The 20,833-nt window shown below is 38.3% G+C and overlaps 1 protein-coding gene and 1 long non-coding RNA gene across 4 annotated transcripts in view; one reads left to right on the forward strand and one right to left on the reverse strand.

Annotated features, from left to right (window-relative positions):
- LOC103010639 (uncharacterized) overlaps nt 1–1,301 on the reverse strand; it is a 61,835-nt gene extending 60,534 nt beyond the window's left edge. Inside the window, exon 1 of one of the 3 annotated variants that reach the window (XR_003624297.2) lies at nt 1,230–1,301. This is a non-coding gene — a long non-coding RNA (uncharacterized LOC103010639). Of the gene's footprint in view, nt 1–225; nt 522–1,229 lie in introns of those variants that run through there. The other 2 variants (XR_009005009.1, XR_009005010.1) reach the window with 2 other exon arrangements.
- Nucleotides 678–20,833, forward strand: part of LMAN1 (lectin, mannose binding 1) — a 29,738-nt gene continuing 9,582 nt past the window's right edge. Inside the window, exons 1-10 of the mRNA XM_007191991.3 lie at nt 678–951; nt 4,206–4,360; nt 4,444–4,551; nt 5,333–5,394; nt 6,372–6,471; nt 12,182–12,305; nt 13,895–13,953; nt 14,366–14,498; nt 15,940–16,133; nt 16,262–16,332. Of these exons, the coding sequence (XP_007192053.2) occupies nt 714–951; nt 4,206–4,360; nt 4,444–4,551; nt 5,333–5,394; nt 6,372–6,471; nt 12,182–12,305; nt 13,895–13,953; nt 14,366–14,498; nt 15,940–16,133; nt 16,262–16,332 (1,244 nt within the window). The 5' untranslated portion in view covers nt 678–713. The remainder of the gene's footprint in view (nt 952–4,205; nt 4,361–4,443; nt 4,552–5,332; nt 5,395–6,371; nt 6,472–12,181; nt 12,306–13,894; nt 13,954–14,365; nt 14,499–15,939; nt 16,134–16,261; nt 16,333–20,833) is intronic.

The following is a 20,833-nucleotide window of genomic DNA, read 5'->3' on the forward strand; positions in this document are numbered from 1 at the left end:
CTTCCCACTAACTATTTTACATTTGGTAGTATATATAAGTCCATGCCACTCTCCAATTCGTCCCAGCTTACCCTTCCCCCTCCCCATGTCCTCAAGTCCATTCTCTACGTCTGCGTCTTTATTCCTGTCCTGCCCCCAGGTTCTTCAGAACCTGTTTTTTTTTTTTTTTAACATTCCATATATGTGTGTTAGCATATGGTATTTGTTTTTCTCTTTCTGACTTACCTTGCTCTGTATGACAGTCTCTAGGTCCATCCACCTCACTACAAATAACTCAATTTCGTTTCTTTCTATGGCTGAATAATATTCCATTGTATATATGTGCCACATCTTCTTTATCCATTCATCTGTCCATGGACACTTAGGCTGCTTCCATGTCAGGGCTCAAGAATTCTAAAGTATGTTAAGAGGCAGGAAGAAGCTCCTCGCCTTCGGATCTGCTCCTCCAACACTCCACATCAGGTGGGAAGGGTATGTTGCAGTCCCTTTCCCGCCCTGGGAGAGGATAGGAGGAGCGGACGGACCTTGCCGCCCCAGGCCCCGCCCACAGATGCTCTGGGTCCAGCAGCCTCCTGGACAGCGGAGGCTGGGGGCGGGGCTCACCCTTGCCCTCGGGGTCCCCCGGGCTCCGCCAATCATGGAGCGCCCTGTTGGCCGGCGGCAGCGCCCGCCCCCTCCTCCTTCCGCCGGCCTCCCGTTTCCCAGAATCCAAGATGGCGGGATCCAGGCAAAGGGGTCCCCGGGCCGGAGCTCGGCCGGTGTTCTGCGCTTTGCTGCTGTCGCTCTGTCGTTTCGTCGGGGGCGACGGTGTGGGAGGCCACCCGGCAGCTGACGGCGCCACGGGCACCCTAGGCGCGCAGCCACATCGGCGTTTCGAGTACAAATACAGCTTCAAGGGGCCGCACCTGGTGCAGAGCGACGGGACCGTGCCCTTCTGGGCCCACGCGGGGAGTAAGCCGGGGCAGAGGTCGGGGGGCCCGGGTCCCCTCTCCGCCTTGAGCCGCCTCCTCTTCACCTTCTCTCCCTGCACCCCGTATGCGCGGTGGAGGGGACCTTTCTCAGCAGCCTCGCCTGCACGCCGGCTCTGGTCCGCAAGGTTCCCCCCGCCAGCCCCCCAGTCTTTCCCACATTCTCTCCACTCGACCTTCCTCCTCCCTTCTTTGATGTCGTCTGTTCTTTCCGTTTGGGCTAGAGGTTTTTCGTTAGTTCCCGCACTTCCAAGTACTCACTTGAGCTCGCTTCTAGGCATCACGTCTCACCCCAACGCCACGTCTCCTCCGAACCTGAGACCTGGTCTGGCAGCCCTCCACCTTCTTTCCCGCTCCCCCTCGGCCCTCCCCTGCTTTTTCTCCTCGGTGTTAGCAGTGGGTAATGCTCCAGTTTGTACCCGATGCCCCCTGACGGCTTCAGAGGTGGCATGTGTTGGCTTTAGAATAATCTTTAAGTCTTTATGTCGGAGGACAGTCTTCTCACCCTCTTGGAACTGTACGTTAAGTTTGCTTTTCTCAGTGACTTGGTGTGGTCTTTGATCTTTTCTCTTGTATTAACACAGTGGGTAATTTAATAGTCACACTCGTTGCTTTATTTAGTAGAAGAAGGGATGGGGGGTTGTTGATTGAGAACTGAGGCTAAGAATAGCATTATATATACAGCTGTTTTGTTTTTAGTTTTTTGCGGGGGGGGAATTGAAATAACCTGTGCTCCACGTTTTATTGATTTTATGTGTTTGGCACTGTTAAGCACTGTTAGTGGGTAAGAGAGCCTTGCTAGGTATTTACGTATGTGAAAGGAAACATATCTGTACTTTAGTGCTGATGTGTCACCTCTGACTAAGGAATCAGCCGTAGCACTTGGCATGCTGTAAACTCTGTTCAGTGACCATCAGACGCAACCTTTGAAACAAGTGGCAAATGCCTTTATCTGGGGTAAGAAGCGCTGGCAGTTTGAATTCCATCTTGATGTGTTATTAAGCAGTCATTTTTGTAAGGTTTGTGTACATCGTTTTAGATTGTCGAGTGCTTGAAACAAAATGTTCCATTTCTAGAAAGTAGTTGCTGAATAGGAAGCACACTTTTAGGAAGTGCTATTTCACTGAAATTAATGTATAATTAAAAGGCATAAATTTCAATTTGACTTAATGACCAAGTCATTAAATATTTGAAGTAGAGTGCATTTTGTTACCCAGCGGACATTTATTATATGCCCACTCATCAAGGGTATGTAGCTGGGTAACTGTTATCAAGGTAGCATTGTTTTAATACACAAAGATGATGCACGTGTACCAAACACAGGTTTGGGGGATTTTTGTTTCTTTTCTTGGAATGACGATGAATTTTTCAGTAGTGGTGGTAAATGGGTTGACATGTTTTCACTTCTGCATTTCTCCATTGCCGGCTTGCTCTTCTTTTTCTCACGCTCACACCACATACATCAGCCAATTAGGAATGTTAATCAACTACTTAAATTAGTCACGTTGACTCTCTTTTCAGAACCTATAACCAACTAAGCTTTTCTGCTGCAGAAATGTCAGATAATGTACCTGGGTGAATGAAAGTTGTATGGCTAGATTGAATTTGAAATAAAGAGATTAGAATTTTAGCTAGTGACTTTTCTGTCTGTTGACTCTGGGAATCACTGCTTATGGGAATCACTGCTTAATGGGTATCCCTTGCTTTCATTATCACTGTAATTTTTACAGTCTCACAGCTTTCTTAACTCCACTGATCATTTTTTCCCCTTTCATTTTGCCCTGAGATCCATTGTTTAAAACAATTTTTTTAAATAGAGAAATTTTTAAGATTTAGTTTAAACATGTCCCCTTACATCATCCCCAAATTAAGACCAAATCTATGGTGTTTCTTTTTCTTAACTCTCATGTTCTTTTGTACTGTCAGTACACATCCTTGGGTCCATAAGGGCAAAAATGATAACAGCAATTTGTAAGCCTTTATAGCTCTCAGAGATCTTTCACCTTCTTCATGCTCTGATTAGATCCTTGGTAGGCAAGGCAGGTAATATCTGTTTTATAGGTGAAAAAAACTGATGTTCAGAAAGGTTAAGTTTCTTGGAAAAGGTTACATAGATAGTGTCAGTAGAATAGTACTCAAATCCAGGTCTTCTGATTTCTATATCCAGTGCTTTTTCTGTGATGACTGCCCCAAACCTTTAAGTGTTTGAAAGTGATGGTGACAAATAGTGGCTGAACTTACTAAAATATCTCAACTTGTCTTTCAGTCAATTTTTCCTACCTGTAAAGAGACAATACAGTTATGTCCCAGCGTGGACGTCAGAACGTCAGAACTGGTTAATATCGGAAAAGGTGTGCCAGAATTGTTCAAATTTAGACCTCATAGGTGCTTTAATAATTATCTAGTCCAATAATAGGAACAGCTAACATTTATTGAAATATTTATATGCACTTATATAAGCACTTATATGCCTATGAGGTTGTTAGAGAAGTGGAGTAACTTGCCTACGATCAAACAGCTAGTAAGTGAATGGAGATGCAGACCATCGTTTTGGGGATCACTGTTCTCTCTGAGAATCTCCTGATGCTGAAGAACTGATTATTGACTTGAAATTCAGTTGATTGACCTTCTCCCTAGAAGAATGTATATATGCTCAAAATTTTGCATATAACTTTTAGGGTGTATATAAGTGATTGAGCCCAGCCCCTTCATTTTACAGGTGAACATATGGTGAGCCCGAGAGAGTAAGAGAATTATTTGCTCAAAGTTACACAGCTGAACTGAGACTAGGAATAAGTCTCTTGATTCCTAGTGGTATGTTCTTTTCACACAGTTTGAGCTTTCTAACATTTGTAAACTGGAAAAAAAAAAAATCGCAGTTTTAAAAAAGAAAATATGCAAATTTTTCAGGTATTTGAAAAAGAATATCATGAGAATTAAATAGTTGATTTGCCTTTCAAGCTGTAATTTCCTCCCTGCTGTCCCTTGAAGTTTTAGTGTTTGGTTGCAGCTTTAATTCTTTTTGCAGAGATATTGCACTCTTCAAAAGATAGGAGGGGGTATCAAAATCTGCTAAAATTTAAAAGCTGAAACTGTCAACATGAAATTTTTTCCTAACAAAATTACTGTACAGGTAACTGAGTTAAATTTAGGTCTCAGTAGGTATATGTAACAGTTTGGTGGTGATTCATTGAGTTTTATCTAATTATAACAAAACTTTTCTTCCCTGATTTCTAGATGCTATTCCAAGTTCAGATCAAATTCGAATAGCACCATCTTTAAAAAGCCAAAGAGGATCGGTGTGGACAAAGACAAAAGCAGCCTTTGAGAACTGGGAAGTTGAGGTGACATTTCGAGTGACTGGAAGAGGTCGAATTGGAGCTGATGGCCTGGTATGGTAATTTCTTTAACTTGGAAAATTTGTATAAATGCATATACCACTAGTCTCTAAATGTCCCATGTTATGTATTTACAGGCAATTTGGTATACAGAAAATCAAGGCTTGGAGGGTCCTGTGTTTGGATCAGCTGATATGTGGAATGGTGTTGGAATATTTTTTGATTCTTTTGACAATGATGGAAAGGTATATTTGTTTTCAGGACTGTTACCCATTTTAATATATTTGCTAACAAAGTTAGGCTGTGAACAATATAGCTTATTTAACACTTTTGTCAGTTTAATAGTAGAGGACTCCCCAAACTGTATTTTAAGTGCGATGATTAGTCTTTATATAGCTGGGAATTTATAAATTTAAAGCTAGGAGTTCATGATTTGTCATCTACCAACTTGAGGTAACAGTGGAACCTCAGGTCTGAGAACTTTTCAGTACCCACCTCCCCATCACCCTGTTTATGCTTAATAATTTTGATGGATCAGCATGAGTCATTTAGATGTAGGTGGTGAGACTAGTAGTGTTTAGAAGATTATTACTGTTTGTTTTCATGAAAATATGTGCATAACTACTACTAGCTCACATGTTGATATGTTTTCATATATGTTAATCACACTTTTTGATCAGCTGATTTCTCTAAAACAGTTAAGAGCAAAATGTGCTTATGAATTGGAAACATTAACTTGTGCTTTAGCAGCCCTAAGACTGATGATCATTGTTTCAGTCAGTAGTTTGTCCGCTGATTATCCAAGGTCATGATTAGCAATTTAAAGGAGAGCTTTAACATTGAGCTCCTTGAATGCTGAGGCCAAGTTAGTCCTCCTGTTACTGAGCTCCCATAAGTCCCACACCAGTCCCATGCTCACAGTGTCCTAGGATTTTAGCGGTGTAAGAGAACTTATAGCACACCCAGAATGATCTATACTTCTTTGATCTAAGGACTTTAAAACAAATACATTCTCTTTATTTATAGAAAAATAATCCTGCAATAGTGATTATAGGCAACAATGGACAAATCCAATATGACCATCAAAAGTAAGTGTATATTTTTTACATTATTCCTAATTTCAGCTTCTTTTTAGAAACCTTATAAAATATATTGTTTCAAATCTGAACATTTTCCAGATGAAGTAAGATTATTCTTTTCCTTGAGATGTTTTTTGTAACTTAGTGGAAAGGTCTTATCTTAATTTGGTTTTGCTTTGAAGTTCTTTCTACGGACCACCTAAATTTCAAACATAAAAATGTGTTGTAGTTAACCTGAAATTAAATAGTACCTTTAAAGGTTGCTAAAACATTCCTGGCTCTCAGTGATAATAATAGTCATGTTTTTTCATCTTTATTAAGAGGGATCTTTAAAAAATAAAGTTCAGAGCCTTAACCAACCTAATGAATAAGCAATGTGTACCATGTCATTCAACCTTTGTATTGCTGTATTGAAAAGATTCTCAGTGGGCTACAAAACTTCCGAGTGTTTAGTATATTTATAATGTGTATGAATCAGGTATGTACATTTTTCATTTTCACATGTTTGTTGGGGGGGATTACCTTTTAGCCAGTCAGTCAACTGTAAGAAAAATTACTTTCCTACCTTAGTGATTTGTAACTCTGGTAGTTCATCATGATCACCCATTGAGCTATTTAAACAAGAGGTCCAGGCCTCCCCCTTGTGATTCTGCTTCAGCTGATTGAGGGTGGGATCTAGGAATCTGCGTTTTTGAAAGCACCGTATGTGACTCTGACCCTGCCCTAGTCTTGGGGAGAGGAAGAGTATCCCTTCCCCTTGCCGGCAGGCAGCCGTGGTAACATTGGCTCCTTTCGTTATCCAGAGTCCTGAAAAACTCATGTGTCAACTTGGTGTTTTCTGCATAAATAACTTCAAATATCCCAAGCTTTGTCATAACTTGATTTTGTTTTGACCTTTCTGGGCATTAATCATTTTAAATAGTGAGTTTTTAACATATCGAGAAGCTTTAAGTTTCTTGTTTGTCTTCCTTTCCCTCACACTATAGTGATGGTGCTAATCAAGCTTTAGCAAGTTGCCAAAGGGACTTTCGTAATAAACCCTATCCTGTCCGGGCAAAGATTACGTATTACCAGAAAACATTGACAGTAAGTAACATGCATTTAGAGATAATCAAATGAACAATATTCTAGATGACTTCTCATTCTGAATCTTTGATAGAAATTCAATGCATTTTAAATTTGGATATTGTTCGCGTACTCATCAGAGTTTCTCTGAGAGAGCAGAAATGGCTTCAGAGCTTGGTGTAAGTGGTCATGTGTTGTCAAATTTGCCAGTAGGTTTGTGTTTAGTCGGCGAATGTTTAGGCATTCTACTGTGTGCCACACAAATATGAATAAGACAAAGGTCATTTTCTCCAAAGAGCTTGTCTGATGGAGGTGACATTATGTAACATTATGCTTCTGTAACGTTAGTATGCTATGTGATAAATTTAAGGGATCAGGAGGTTAGAATCCTGTAACTCTGCCAGGCTGGAGAGGTGAAAGTCAGGAACAGTTTCTCAGAGTTGAGCTGCACCTTGAAGGAGAAGTAGAAGTTTCCTAGATGGGGTGCATATTCCAGGCAGAGAAAACAGGCATCGGGACTGTTGAAAGATTTGGGAAAGGCAAATAGTTGGTATGGCTGGAGGATAGAGGAGATTTGGAGAGTGAGGTTGAAAGGTTGGCAGTAACAAGTCTTACAGGCCTCTGTGTAGTTTATCCTGTAAGGAACAGTTTACAGAGTTTTAAGCAGGAATGTGAAATGATCAGGTTTACAATTGAGGAAGATGACTTAGGCAGCAGTGTTTTTATAATGGTATTTGTGAAAGGAGCAAAAAATAGGATGATTTTAGCCTCCTTGCTGTAAATGAGCCACGACCTGTACTTGGTACTTTACATGCAGTTTCTCACTTTTTCTTTTTTCTTCCAGTTTTATTGAGATATAATTGACATACAGCACTGCAGAAGTTTAAGGTGTACAGCATCATGATTTGACACGTACATCATGAAATGAGGACCACAATAAGTTTAGTAAACATCCATCATCTCATATAGAGAATTAAAGAAATAGAAAAAAAAAATTTAATTAGATTAGAATTTTTATATTAGATTAGAATTTTTTATTAGATCATATTTCGTGCATGATTTCCAAACTGAAATAAAACTGCACATGTAAAATAAAATTTAAAAAATAAAATAGTAATGTCAAACTTTTTTTTTTCCTTCTGATAAGAACTCTTAGGATTTACTCTTTTAACCATTTTCATATGTAAGATACGGCAGTGTTGATTATACTTACCATGTTGTACATTACATCCCTAGTACTTATTTATCTTATAACTGGAAGTCTATCCCTTTTGACTGTCTTCATCTAATTCCCCCACCCCCATCCCCTACTGCTGGTATCCACAAATCTAGTGCTATAAGTTTGTTTGTTTGTTTTTCAAGTAAAATTGACCTATAACACTATGTTAGTTCCTGGTATACAATGTAGTGATTCAGTATTTCTGTACATTTCAAAATGACCACCGTGATAAGTCTAGTTATCTATCACCATACAAAGATATTTCATAATTATTGACTGATTTCCCTACACTGTACATTTCATACCTGTGACTCATTTATTTTGCAACTGGAAGGTTGTACCTCTTACTCTCTCTCACCTATTTCTCTCCTCCCCACCAGTTCCCTCCCCTCTGGCAACCACCTGTTTGTTCTCTGTGTCTGTGACTCTGTTTTGTTCTGTTTGTTCATTTGTTTTTTAGATTCCACGTATAAGTGAAATCATACGGTACTTGTCTTTCTCTGTCTGACTCACTTCACTTAGCATAATACCCTCTAGGTCCATCCATGTTGTTGCAAATGGCAAGATTTCAATCTTTTTATGGCTGAGGAATATTCTGTTGTATATATGTACTACATCTTTATCCATTCATCTATTGGTGGGCACTTAGGTTGCTTCCATATGTTGGCTATTGTAAATAATGCTGCAGTGAACGTAGGGGTGCCTATATTTTTTCTCATTAGTGTTTTCATTTTCTTTGGATAAATACCCTGGAGTGGAGTTGCTAGATCCTACGGTAGTTCTGTTTTTAATTTTTTGAGAAATAATCTCCATGCTGCTTTCCATAGTGGTTGTACCAGTTTACATTTCTGCCAACAGTGCACAAGGGTTCCCTTTTCTCCACACCCTCTCCAGCATCTGTTATTTGTTGTCTTTTAGATAATAGCCATTCTGAACAGATGTGAGGTGATGTCTCATTGTGGTTTTGATCTGCATTTCCCTGATGATTAGTGATGTGGAGCATCTTTTCATGTACCTGTTGACTGTCTGTATGTCTTTGGACAAATGTCTATGCAGATCCTCTACCCATTTTTTAATCTGGTTGTTTGCTTTTCTGATGTTGACTTGTATGAGTTCTTTGTATATTTTGGATATTAACCCCTTATCAGATATATCATTTGCAAATATTTCTCATTTATTCCAACAGCCCTGTGGGGAAGGCATCCCCGTTTCATAAATGGGGAAATTGAATATGGGAGAGTTTAAGTAACTTGGACAGTGTCTTACCACATAAGTAACAGAACTGTGATTTGAACCCAGCACTGTTTTAGCGGCAAGACTCCACTTGTGGTCTGAACGAGGGTAGAGGAAAGATAGAGAAGAGACGATTAGGAGGTGGAGACTGCAGAACTTACTACTAGTTGGCTTGGGGCTGGGAGAGTGAATATAGTTGTGGAGTCAAAGATAGTTCCTGAATTTCTGGCCAGTGTTCAACTAAATGGTACCATTAACTAGCCAAAAAGCAGCACGTTTCTTTGTGTTTGAGGGAGGAGTGGGAAGGCAGACAGTTGGTAAGGAGTTTCGTTGTAGACAAATTGAGTTTGGGTTAATATTTAGGTTAGGTGGATATAACCAGCAGGCAGTTATAATAACTAAGGTCACTAATACCATGTGAACATTGCATTTTTAACGATGCCATCAATACCTGGTTATATAATGCTTATAAGTAAAGAATATCTTATATACATTTTTCTTTTCCCTAAATCATGAGCTAACCTTGCACTCCTTTGTATAAACTCTGAAAAAGACAGTTATTTGGAAAACTTTGTATTGGCTCAGTCTTAAATTCCAAACTAATTTAGAGACCTCAGAATAGAGGCACTGTCCAGTCTATTATGACTAACTTGGATTTGAGTTCCGCTGGAATTATTATACATCCTGTACAGTTTCATCAGGGGCATCAGTAGGTCACGCTTACCTTCATGTGGCAGAACCCAGACACCAACCATGGCGAGTACAGACACACATCTGAGTACACAGACCACAGGGAGGCTGCCTGCACGACCCCACGTGACGAGGCCGTCAGCCCTACCAGCAGCTCGCACAACAGTAATCCTGCAGAACCCCAAAAAGAGTTCCGTGGTCAGATGAGATTGGGAGGTCTGTGCATACAAGCACGTTAAAGACGCTGGGAAGTCCCGAAATAAAGAACCTTTATTAAACCCCTCATTCTTTAGGCTTACTGGGCCATGGAATTCTCTTTTCACTTCGTATCTGTGAATGTCTATAGAGCCAGTGTTCTGAAGAATACATTTTAGAGAGACTTGGCAGGACATCTGGTTGTGACTTAACGGTCCTAGCCTTTGTGTGCTTGCTCCGTCTGCTGTCCCCTCCTGTAACACGCTCCCCTTTCCTCTCTACCTGGCAGAGTCGTGCTCATTCTTGAACATACTAGTTCAGGATCCCTTTCCATCAGATTTCCCAAACATCAGCTCGTAATGATCTGTCTCACTTAAACTCTAAGTGTTTTTTTCCTCTGGTGCTTATTTGCCCTTTAAAATATGTCGTCTTGACTTGCTAGTTAGTTATGGTTTGTGTGTCTTTTCTCATCAGTATGATTGTACACATCTCAGTGCAGGCACTTTACCCTACCCTCCTCATAGTCCCTAATCTTGTGCCCATGTTTAGTACTCAAGGAATGTTTGTTAAATGTACTTACATCTTTAGCTCCCAGTTGTTTGAGCTTTGGAGGGAAAAACAAAGTAAGGAGAAAAAGAAATGCTGTTAGTGGAGGAAATATGTCAAAACAAGGTATTATACACTTTTTTTTTTTTTGGCCACGCCGTGTGGCATGCGGGATTCTTAGTTCCCCCGACCAGGGATCAAACCACGCCCTCAGCAGTGAAAGCGTGGAGTCCTGACCACTGGACCGCCAGGGAATTCCAAAACAAGATTTTAAATACTGCAAGCATGGTATTTAACAACGGGTCGAAACTGTAAGATGAATAAGGGATGTTATCAGTAATCTCAAAGAAGCGTTACTGGTATTAATCAGTGGACATATTGTACCTGTACAGTCACAGCCCTAAGGTTCCTCCAAACTCATTGTGCAGTGAATATATTGTACCTTTTTTTGTTTGTTTAAAGAATTAGAACTGGATAGTAAATACTCCTGATGGATTTTCAATTTCTTAGGGCTCAAGGAAAAAATATTGAACAGTTGAAAGTTCTTAGTATTAATTTTAGGATATGATTAACTTAACAATTCTTTTTTTTTAATCTCTCAAAGGCAAATGTCTTACTGATTGGCGATTTGAAAGACTGTAGGAGAATCAGTTGTACATGCTGTAAACTCAAATAGGAACATTACTGAGCAGAGGAAACAGAAATATTAATATTAGTCAACTAAATGGCAGGTGATTTTTTAAAAATTGGTAGGAGTTCCCATGTTACCATCCTACATTATATAGAGATTAACCCTTCATATTGCCCTGTCCCTTACACTTTTGCTAAAAATTTGGATCAAGTACTGTCACATTTTACCTGTATGATTTTACCTTAACTGTCACTAACGAAACTTTTCATCTGGAGGTAATGATAGAAGTGCCCTTACTCTGGTGCCGTGTACCTACTCCCTTTGCTTCCACTCTATCTCAGTGGCTCTTCTTTACGGTGGGGCTAGTGGTTGGGTTGCTAGAAGTGAAAGGTACTGAAGAGGCCAGACCACTGCTTGACTGGGCTCATGAGAAGAATATTCATGTGCCAGGTGGATTCCTGTGCTTGCTTAGATTTCCAAAGTTCGTTTAAGACATGTAGGGTCATTATTTCAAAAATACATTCTGCAACGTAGAAGCTTATGTGTCTTTCTAGTTTTTTCATTTTCTGCCTTTTTTTGTCTATATGACTTGTTACTTTTGCTGACTCTCTGCTAACTTAGTACAGTCCAGTTACCCCCCTAATTTAATGAAGAGGAGCTCACTACTTGCTGAGGCAATCTGTTTAATTCTCAACTTGCTGTAGTAAAAATTGTCAATTTAACCTATTCGTTGTAGCTCTGTCACTGGAGTTTCAGACCAAGCCTGATCCCTCTTCTGTAGGAACCATTCAGAGAAAGTAATCATGGTTGGTTCCTTAGTCTTCTCTAGAGAAGGTGAACCACATTCTATTTTAAAAAGATTTTCATGGAAAGTTATCCGATTTTTATTTTTAAGCCTTGACACACAGTAGGGCAAAAACCATTTTCTGAAGTGAACTATCTCATTGTATAATGATACCAAATAAGTGAGTTTATTTAATGGACAAGGGATTACAGCTTTTTAATTTTTTTTATTTTCATTTTTTTCTTCCAATTTTATTGAGATGTAATTGACATACAACACTGTAAGTTTAAGGTATACAGCATAATGATTTGAAGCTGATAGCTTTTTGGTGGTTATTAGACCAAATATAAAGATCAAATAGTCATAAACTGACTACTTGAGATTCATTTTACAAGATCTTTGTAAAAGCTATAGCTACAGTTTGCCTTTCTAGGTAATGATCAATAATGGCTTCACACCAGATAAAAATGATTATGAATTTTGCACCAAAGTAGAAAATATGATTATCCCTGCACAGGGGCATTTTGGAATATCTGCTGCAACTGGAGGTCTTGCAGGTAAAATCTTGGTATCTTTTAATATTGAAAGGTTGTGAATTGAATTTTATTGGGAATAATATATTTTGGAGATGGGTAGCGTTGTTTGCTTTTAGCCTTTTAAGACTGGTTGTAACCTTCCATGATCTGCGGTGCCAGTCTTTTTGGTCTCTTGGGACTGCTGATCCTCTACTTACTTTCTGTAGGTTTACAGTTGGCTGGGGCTACGTGCAATTATGTAAATTAGGCTGTCAGTTTGGGTGCGATATTTTATAGTGAAGGAGACATATTTAAAAGGTTAACTGCCAAGTGTTTTAGGATCCTGAGAGCTGTCACAGCACATTTAAATGAATTTGGTAGCCTGAGGAAATATTATTGGGGGCTAAACTTTAAAGAAGACGTACTTACCCTTTTTTTTCCATGAGTGGTGATAAATGAACTTATCATTGGATGTTAATACCATCTTGTGTTCATATTGTATAATATTTTTATTATTTTCAAATATGTGAATTTTTCCTTACCATAGAACAAGGAAGGAAGGAGAAAGGATAGATCATATTTACCCAATTCTTAGGTGACTTAGCCAAATCTTGGATTAAAGGGCTTTCTAAAGATCACATGGCCAATAAATCAGACCCAGGCAGGACTTGGTTTAGATTTCTGGCTCCTGGGTCCAGGGCTCTATTAACACTGCATGATTTCTCCTAATGTTACCTAACCTACACTATGGTATTACAATTTTCTCTTTAATCTGGCTACATATCTAGATCTCCATCAAAGTAGCAGAAAGCAAAGAGATTGCTGCAGTGGAAATTCATCTCTCTTGCTTTGTGGATGTGACACTAGCCAGGATGAGTATTGTAGTTCGATGTTATGAGGTTTGATCTGTTAGCTGTTTTTAGCTTAAACAGCTTGAAATTCATTTGATTTTTTAATACGATTTTAGGTGAAATAAAATCTGCTGTATGAGGGAAACAAATATAAATGATATATAGAAAAGTAATCATATTCTAATCGAGATGCTTTGGGAGTAACAGGAGATGCTATTAGTAATGCCAGGGCAACACAGATAAATCAGGACTGTCCCAGTAATCCAGGACAGAGCAGTGTCATGGTTAAAACAGGAAAGTAAGGCTGGGAGTGGTAAGCACTATAAGAAAGGTTCAGAGACAGATAGGAACAGGAAATACCTGAAGAACAGGATTTTGTCTCACTTGACTGGGACGCAGCGCATGAAGGAGATTTGTGGAAAAAAATAAAGGAGGATCTTGGTGCCAGAATTAGGAGCTGGGCTTGTTTTGACCCTTCATTTGTTTGTTCATTCCCTTACCAGACATTTATTAAACATCCATCATGTGTTAAACACAGCTAAATGTTCTGGTTTAGGATTTTAAAAAGTGAATTCTAACCTAGTTCTAATATAAGTCAGATGAATTTTTGTCTCTAAACTCACAGAGCACCGTTGCCTTTACCAAGTTAGAGCAAATTTTTGTTATTTCCCTTATTGATTATTATTTTAAAGCAACAGATATCTATAAATTCACAACCATAAAAATAATCCATTACAGAACGTTTTCAGATTTTTTTTTTTTTTTTTTTTTACTTTGTAGATGATCATGATGTCCTTTCTTTTCTGACTTTCCAATTGACTGAGCCTGGGAAAGAGCCAGTAAGTATACTCATTTTTTTCCAAAAGTTTATTTGTAGTTTAGTGGTACTGCCTCGTAGCTGAAAACTTGAGAAGACTGACTTAGGTTTGGATCTTGTTTCTGCCAGTTATTGCCATTATGACCTGGTACAAGTTACTTAACCTCTGTAATGCTCCATGTCTTCACTGGTAAAACTGAGATGTTTGTACTGGCCACCTTAACGTTGTAGACATTAAAGACAGTGCCCTCTGGCAAGCAGTCAATAAGTGGTAGTGGCTATTTTTATTTTGTGTTGTAATATTAGTAGCAAGAGTAAATTAATCTTTCAACTAGTGGTAGAGTAGTTAAAATGAGAAAAAGAACATATATTGAGGTTTATTATTTTCTTACTTTTTAATTTTTTTAATGATCTGTTCTTAAACTCCAAAAAAGCCTACACCAGATAAAGATATTTCTGAAAAAGAAAAAGAAAAGTACCAGGAGGAATTTGAGCACTTTCAACAGGAGTTGGATAAAAAAAAGGAGGAATTCCAGAAGGAGCACCCTGACCTTCAAGGGCAGCCTGGTGAGTTGGAGCAGAGCTGTCCTCCGCTGCAGCAATGGTTGTGGCGCTTACGTGTCACCCGGCGCTTCATCCTTTTTATCTTTGCTCTCTGATCTGGCACGTTCCAGGCAATTTCGGGAAATAATTTTTAAACAAATCTTCAGTCTTTAAAGGGCTCAGAGATTGATGTTTTTACGGGGAAGAGTATCGCTTAGTGAAGTGTGCAGTCAGGAGTATCTGGGTGATGTGAACAGTGAACCGTTGGAGTGTAAGCTCTGTGAGTGCAGTGGTCTTTGTTTGCTGTGTTTACTTCTGTGTCCCCTAAGCCTAAAAAAACAACAGCGGTGCTGACGTAGTAGTTGAGACTCAGTAAATATTTGTTGAATGAAATCGTCCAAGGTTTATTTCTTTCCTTTTAGTGACACACAATTACCTTAGTAATATAGAGCTAATACTTGAAAACTATCAAGACTTGCAAGAGTAACGTGAAGTAATTATCTACTCCTTTTACTACTCAACAGAATTCTGGACATTAAAGGTTGAAAATTTTTAAATATTAGTCTAAGCTAATGTAATTAAGAACTTACATGGGCTACATGTCAAAAACAAAACAAGATAAGGCCAAATAGAGGGACTGTATATAATCTGCTAACTTTTATGATCACGGTTCCCTATCACCACAAGTGATGAAGGCTATATTTAATAAAGCCTGGGGCTAGCTTTTAAACTAAGTAGTGTGTTAATATAAATGATTAACAGTGTGATTCAGATTTAATGAAGATAAAAATGAAAGGTAAGTTTTATTTTTTCCTTGGATTTGTTTTAAACATCACATATGATTTGTGAATATATCCTGAAGCTTATTGTAGTAAGTGTTTGAATGAAACGATCTGATTTCAGCATGGTCAGGAATAAAAGGAAAATCAGCTGTTCTCAACTCCATTTCTTAATCTTTTATGGAAGTAAAATGCATAAATTTTAAGAGAATAGTTTGATGAATTTTGACAAATGTGTATACCCCTTTAACCATCACTCAGATCAGTGTATAGAATATTTTTATCACCCCAGAAAGTTCCCTTATACCTCTTTCAAGTCAGCCCCGTTCCAGAGGCAACCACTATTCTGATTTCTATTAAGAAATTACATTAGTTCTGCCTGCCCCTGTAAATAGAATCACACAGTCTATTTAAAAGAGAAAATAATTTTTAGGTGAAAAAATTCAGACCTAATTTATAATAAGTATTCAGCCACCAAAGATGGTGAAAACAATTAGTAATGTAATCACGATTGAATTAATTACATGCATGTTTAACACATAACACTGTGTTGTGGGAAAATCATAACACTGTGTTGATGATGCTCTTATTCTAGTATATGTTAGTGCTTTGGTCACTTACAGTAGTTTGAAAACTGTCTGTGTGTAGGTGATTCTAATAATTTTGATTTGTAATTTCCATTTCAGCGGATGAATTATTTGAGAGTGTAGGAGACCGTGAGCTGAGACAAATCTTTGAAGGACAGAATCGTATTCATCTTGAAATCAAGCAGCTGAACCGACAGTTAGATATGATTCTTGATGAGCAGAGAAGGTATGTCTCTTCCTTGACGGAGGAGATCTCTAAAAGAGGAGCAGGAGTCCCAGGGCAGCATGGACAGGTGAGCTTTCAAAATATGCAGATATGCCTTAGTTAGCCTTTGATGGAGGAGAGGTGGGAAAGAAAAGCTGTATGTTCTATAGAATGGGGATTATTGAGCTGGCTGGTCATCTTCTGTTTTTTCTCCAGACCACTCAACAAGAACTGGATACTGTTGTGAACACTCAGCATGAGATTCTGAGACAAGTAAATGAAATGAAGTAAGTATACAAAAGTAATGTCTGAGTATTACGTGATACCTTTGTCCTAAATTCATGACTTCTCTAGATATGCAAGCACATTATTGTCGTAAGACTGCAGCATGAGTAAGAATCATGTTCTAGATTATTTTGTAAATAGGGGAATGTAAAGTATATGGGGACTTTTGATATTTAGGAAACCTGTCTAAATTTTTTATTTGTTCCAAGCTAGAAAAGAAAAAAATGCTTTAGCATCTTTAAAAAAAAAAAATAGGTTTTGTCACAGTTGTTTGACAGCATTTGTGCATTTCTAAAATATAAAAAGAATATGGGTAATACATAACAATCCTAGGAAAAATAACTGGAGGAATACGCATGCATAGTATTACAGGTCTGTAGAACAAACATACCTGATGCCGGAACTTCTTTTTGACGGAATGAAACCATTTTGAAGGAAATATGCTATGTGTGACTACCTCTTTTTTATCCTGTGTTGTACCCTAAGAGAGCCTGGGCAAAAAGGGTAGCTGCAGAGAGGAGACACTGTGTCCTTGGAACATTGAATGATAGGTTTTTAAAAAGGATTCACTTATCAGATAATTAGCATTCAATGCCTGAAGCAGAGAAACAGCCAGACATGCCACATGTCATAAGCTAATACGTTAGGGCACTGCCCCAGCCAGTACAGCCCTTGACAAACTAGAATGTTAAGGTGAGTTCTTTAGGACTGGAAAATTAAACCGAATGAGGTTAAACAGAAGGTGATAACATTTAACACCTAGAGATTAAAGGCAGCCTAACTTGTAACTGCAAATTTGTATTTCTTTCAGTTGTACTGTTTGGCATTTTTTTAAAAATCTTCAAGTTTTTTAAACTCATGATTAAAATATTTATGATGTTAAATGAATAGTTAAACTGTTTTAGAAACAGACCAGATCAATATAACATTTAAAAAAATATTTTGATCTAATTTTAGACTTTAGATATTGCAAAAAAAAAATAAGGACATATCCCTCATATATCCCATGTATCCCTCACTTATCTTCCCCCCGATGTTAACATCTTACATAACCACAGTACAATTGTCAGAACGGAGAAATTAACATTGGTACAGTACTATTAACTAAACTAATGATCTTACTCAAATTTCGCCAGTTTTCTACCAGTGCCTTTTTCATTCTAAGATCCTACCCAGGAATGCACATTGCATTTAGTTATTTCTCTTGACTTCTGCAGTCTGAGATAGTTCATCTTTCCTTGTCTTTCATGACCATGGCAATTTTCAAGAGCATTGATTAATTCATTGGACCAATTTGGTTCCTCAGTTTGGGTTTGTCTAGTATTTACTCATGATTGGATGGAGGTTCTGCATTTTTGACAAGAATACAACAGTACGTCATGTTCATGATGTGGGTGTGTCTTATTACTGGTGATGTTGGCTGTGATCGCTTGGATATTGTTGTTTCTTCCTGGTTTCTCTACTTTAAAGTTACTATCCTTCCCTTGGTGGTTAATAAATATTTGGGGAAAGATACTTTGAGTCTTTGTAAATATCCTGTTTCACTTTAACCTTTGGCTCACTAATTTTAGCATCCATTGATGTTTTATCTGAAACAAGAATGTGGTGTTTACCAAACGCTGGTTTTTCTATTTCCATCATTCCTTCTATATCTATTTACTGGCATTCTATAAGGACCACTACTCCTTCTCCCCCATTTATTTACTTCATCTATTTATATCAGTGTGGACTCATGGATTATTTATTCTGTGGGTTATAATCCTGTACTATCATTATTTATTTTGTTGTTCAAATTGTTCCAGCTCTGGTCGTTAGGAACTCCTTCAGGTTGGCTTCTGTGTTCTTTCAACAAACCCCCATCTTTTTTAAGTATTTCTTTACTTTCTGGTACTGTAATATGTTTCAAGCTCATCTTGTATTTTCTGTGCCCGAGCTCTAGAATCAACCACTTCTCAGTGAGCCCTGGTTCCTTTTATTGGAGAAAAGTATTTAGAAACCAAGATCTGGGCACTAGGTGTGCTCATTACTACTGGGGTGCCATTGCTTCTAGGCCCTCTCAGTGGGCAGGTCTAGGGAATATGTGAATGTATACTAATCCACACATATTTTTGTATCCCTTACTCTACATTTGTATTAAAAAAACCACGAGATTATACAGATACTTTGGATTTTGGTTGGACTGGACTGAACTGAAAACTGAAGGGCTGATTTTAGCCTTCCTCCTTTCCCTATTTGAAAATTCTTTCTCCAATAGGGAGAAACCTGGTTCTTATCTCTAATGTATTTACTTATTGGTATAGTTTTAGTGTGTGCATAAAGTATACATAAAGTGGTTTCAAATTATTAAGCCATATCCCTATGAGAAACACATATAGTGATGGATTTATGTAAAGCTCCTTTTGCCTCTAGCCTTACAGTATCTAGTCCAGACACTATTTTCCAGGTAGTTAGTTTAGTTCTTTTCTTCCCACTCTCTTCAGTATGGTTATGATATTCATTTGTAATACAGTTAGGTTTTTTGTTAGTGTTTGCATTTCTCCTACATCCTGGTTGATTTTAATTGTTTATATTTTGGGTATACGAAGGGTATGTGAATGCTATGGTTCTAGGAGCCAGAATATATTTATTGAGGTATCACTTCCTCTTCATCACTGCTGCCCCACTTCCATTCTCTCCTTCTTTCTAGCTGTTTCCCATCCACCCCCTGTTGGTTACTCATCCCATTAATTTCTGGTTTGTTCTTCCTATATTTCTTCTCCACATATGTATTTTCTTAGCTCTCCTTCTTTCTGATGTAAATGGTAGCATGCTTGAGATTCTGTTCTGTGCTTGTTTTACTTGAGTAATACTAGAACATCTCAAGATTCAGTTAGTGGTTAGCAAAGCCTAGCCATCCAGTTGTATTATCCATGCAAACACTTACTTAGGGTAGTTAGCAATCCATGTAAATTCCCCCTTATTAATGAAGGACAAATGTCATGCATGCAATAAGTTAATGTAAAAACTGAACTCAAATTTCTGAATTTGTCCTCTAAAGCTTTTTCTTCTGAATAAGCTTCAGAAAAAAATGCAAAGAGATAGGAAATATTTGCCTTTTATAGAGAGGGTGGTTTGTGTCTTTATGGATTTCCACGCTCTTAGGGGATCATGGAATTTTTTTTAGCAGAAGCATGTAGTTCAGTTGTCTCCAGTTTACAGAAAGAGGGGTGAAGGCTCTGAATGATTAAAGATCATGATATGAAAACAGAACTAGTTCTCATTATCTCTGTACTCTCAGGTGCTATTTTTAGCATACCATAAGTCCTTGCCAATTTTTATTTAATTATAGAAAATTTTAAACATACAGAAAAGTTGAGGCTAATAGAAGGGCCTTCTCTCACATCCCCATCACCCAGTCCAGCGGTTACTAATAACCAGATTTTGTCAGCCTGAGCCATTCATTATAAAGTGCCTCCATGAGCCTAAGTTTTAGCCAGTGGTGGCCGTAGCCTAAATCCATCATTTCATTAGAGGTGAAGAAGGATGACACTCTTATTCTAAAATTCCCTCTCCATTTAAAAAGAATTTCTCTGATTACTTACTTGTTATCCTGAAATAGTTCAGGAAAGGCAGGATAAACACTTGATTCTTTTTTATCATTTTTTAGAATAACGAGTTGGTCCCCTGGCAGTGTCCAAGGTTAAATGATGAGATAGTGAGAGGTGATGTTTGTTTGATTGTTTTTCAACTCGTGGAGTTTAACATATTTTGCTGTTTGACATTAGTCTTTATAATTGATGTTCAGATTGTTTCGTCTTTGGGCACTAGCTGTCCCTACAGGTTAGCTTCTGCATCCTCTTGATGCAACCCCAGTAGTCTTTGGTAGCTTCCTTCCTTTCAGGTGTAAGACTTTCCAGGCTTCTCTTGTATATTTCTGTCCCACACGTGTCAAAGGCATCTTTCTCTGGAGCCCTGGTCTTTTATAAGTTCTTTTTGGTGAGCAGGCAGCATTTAGCATTTCATGTTTACCTTTACCTGAATTTTTGAGTACCTATTGCATTCTGGGTACTGTGCTAGGCATTTTTACATGAATATTTTCACATATTCTTCTGGGATCTTGCTCTTAATTTTCATCTTCTGTACCTTCAGCCTATCCCTGTAATATAATATTTAAGCTATTTAGTGATCTTTATTCATTCTGTATCTTCACTACTCTCACTCAAGATCTTCACCACTCTCTTCAAGCCCCATAACTCAGCCTGCCATTGACATTCTTCCTGGGAGATGACATTGTCTCGTCCTTCGCCTCCTCTTTGTGCTGCACCCTCCCTCCCCGCACTTGCCTCCATCTGCACACCTGTTGTCCGGGCCAGTCCTTAGCCCTGGATCCCATTCCTTCTACTTCTCTGACCCTTGCGCTTTAGTGATCCTTTCTCTGTCTTCTCCCTTTAACTTACACCTCATACAAAAGGGCTTGCTCTTCCATTATTGAAAACTAATCAAAACAAAACAAACCTTTAATTG

The sequence above is a fragment of the Balaenoptera acutorostrata genome, chromosome 13 (genome assembly GCF_949987535.1).
Source record: "Balaenoptera acutorostrata chromosome 13, mBalAcu1.1, whole genome shotgun sequence".
Classification (NCBI taxonomy): domain Eukaryota; kingdom Metazoa; phylum Chordata; class Mammalia; order Artiodactyla; family Balaenopteridae; genus Balaenoptera; species Balaenoptera acutorostrata.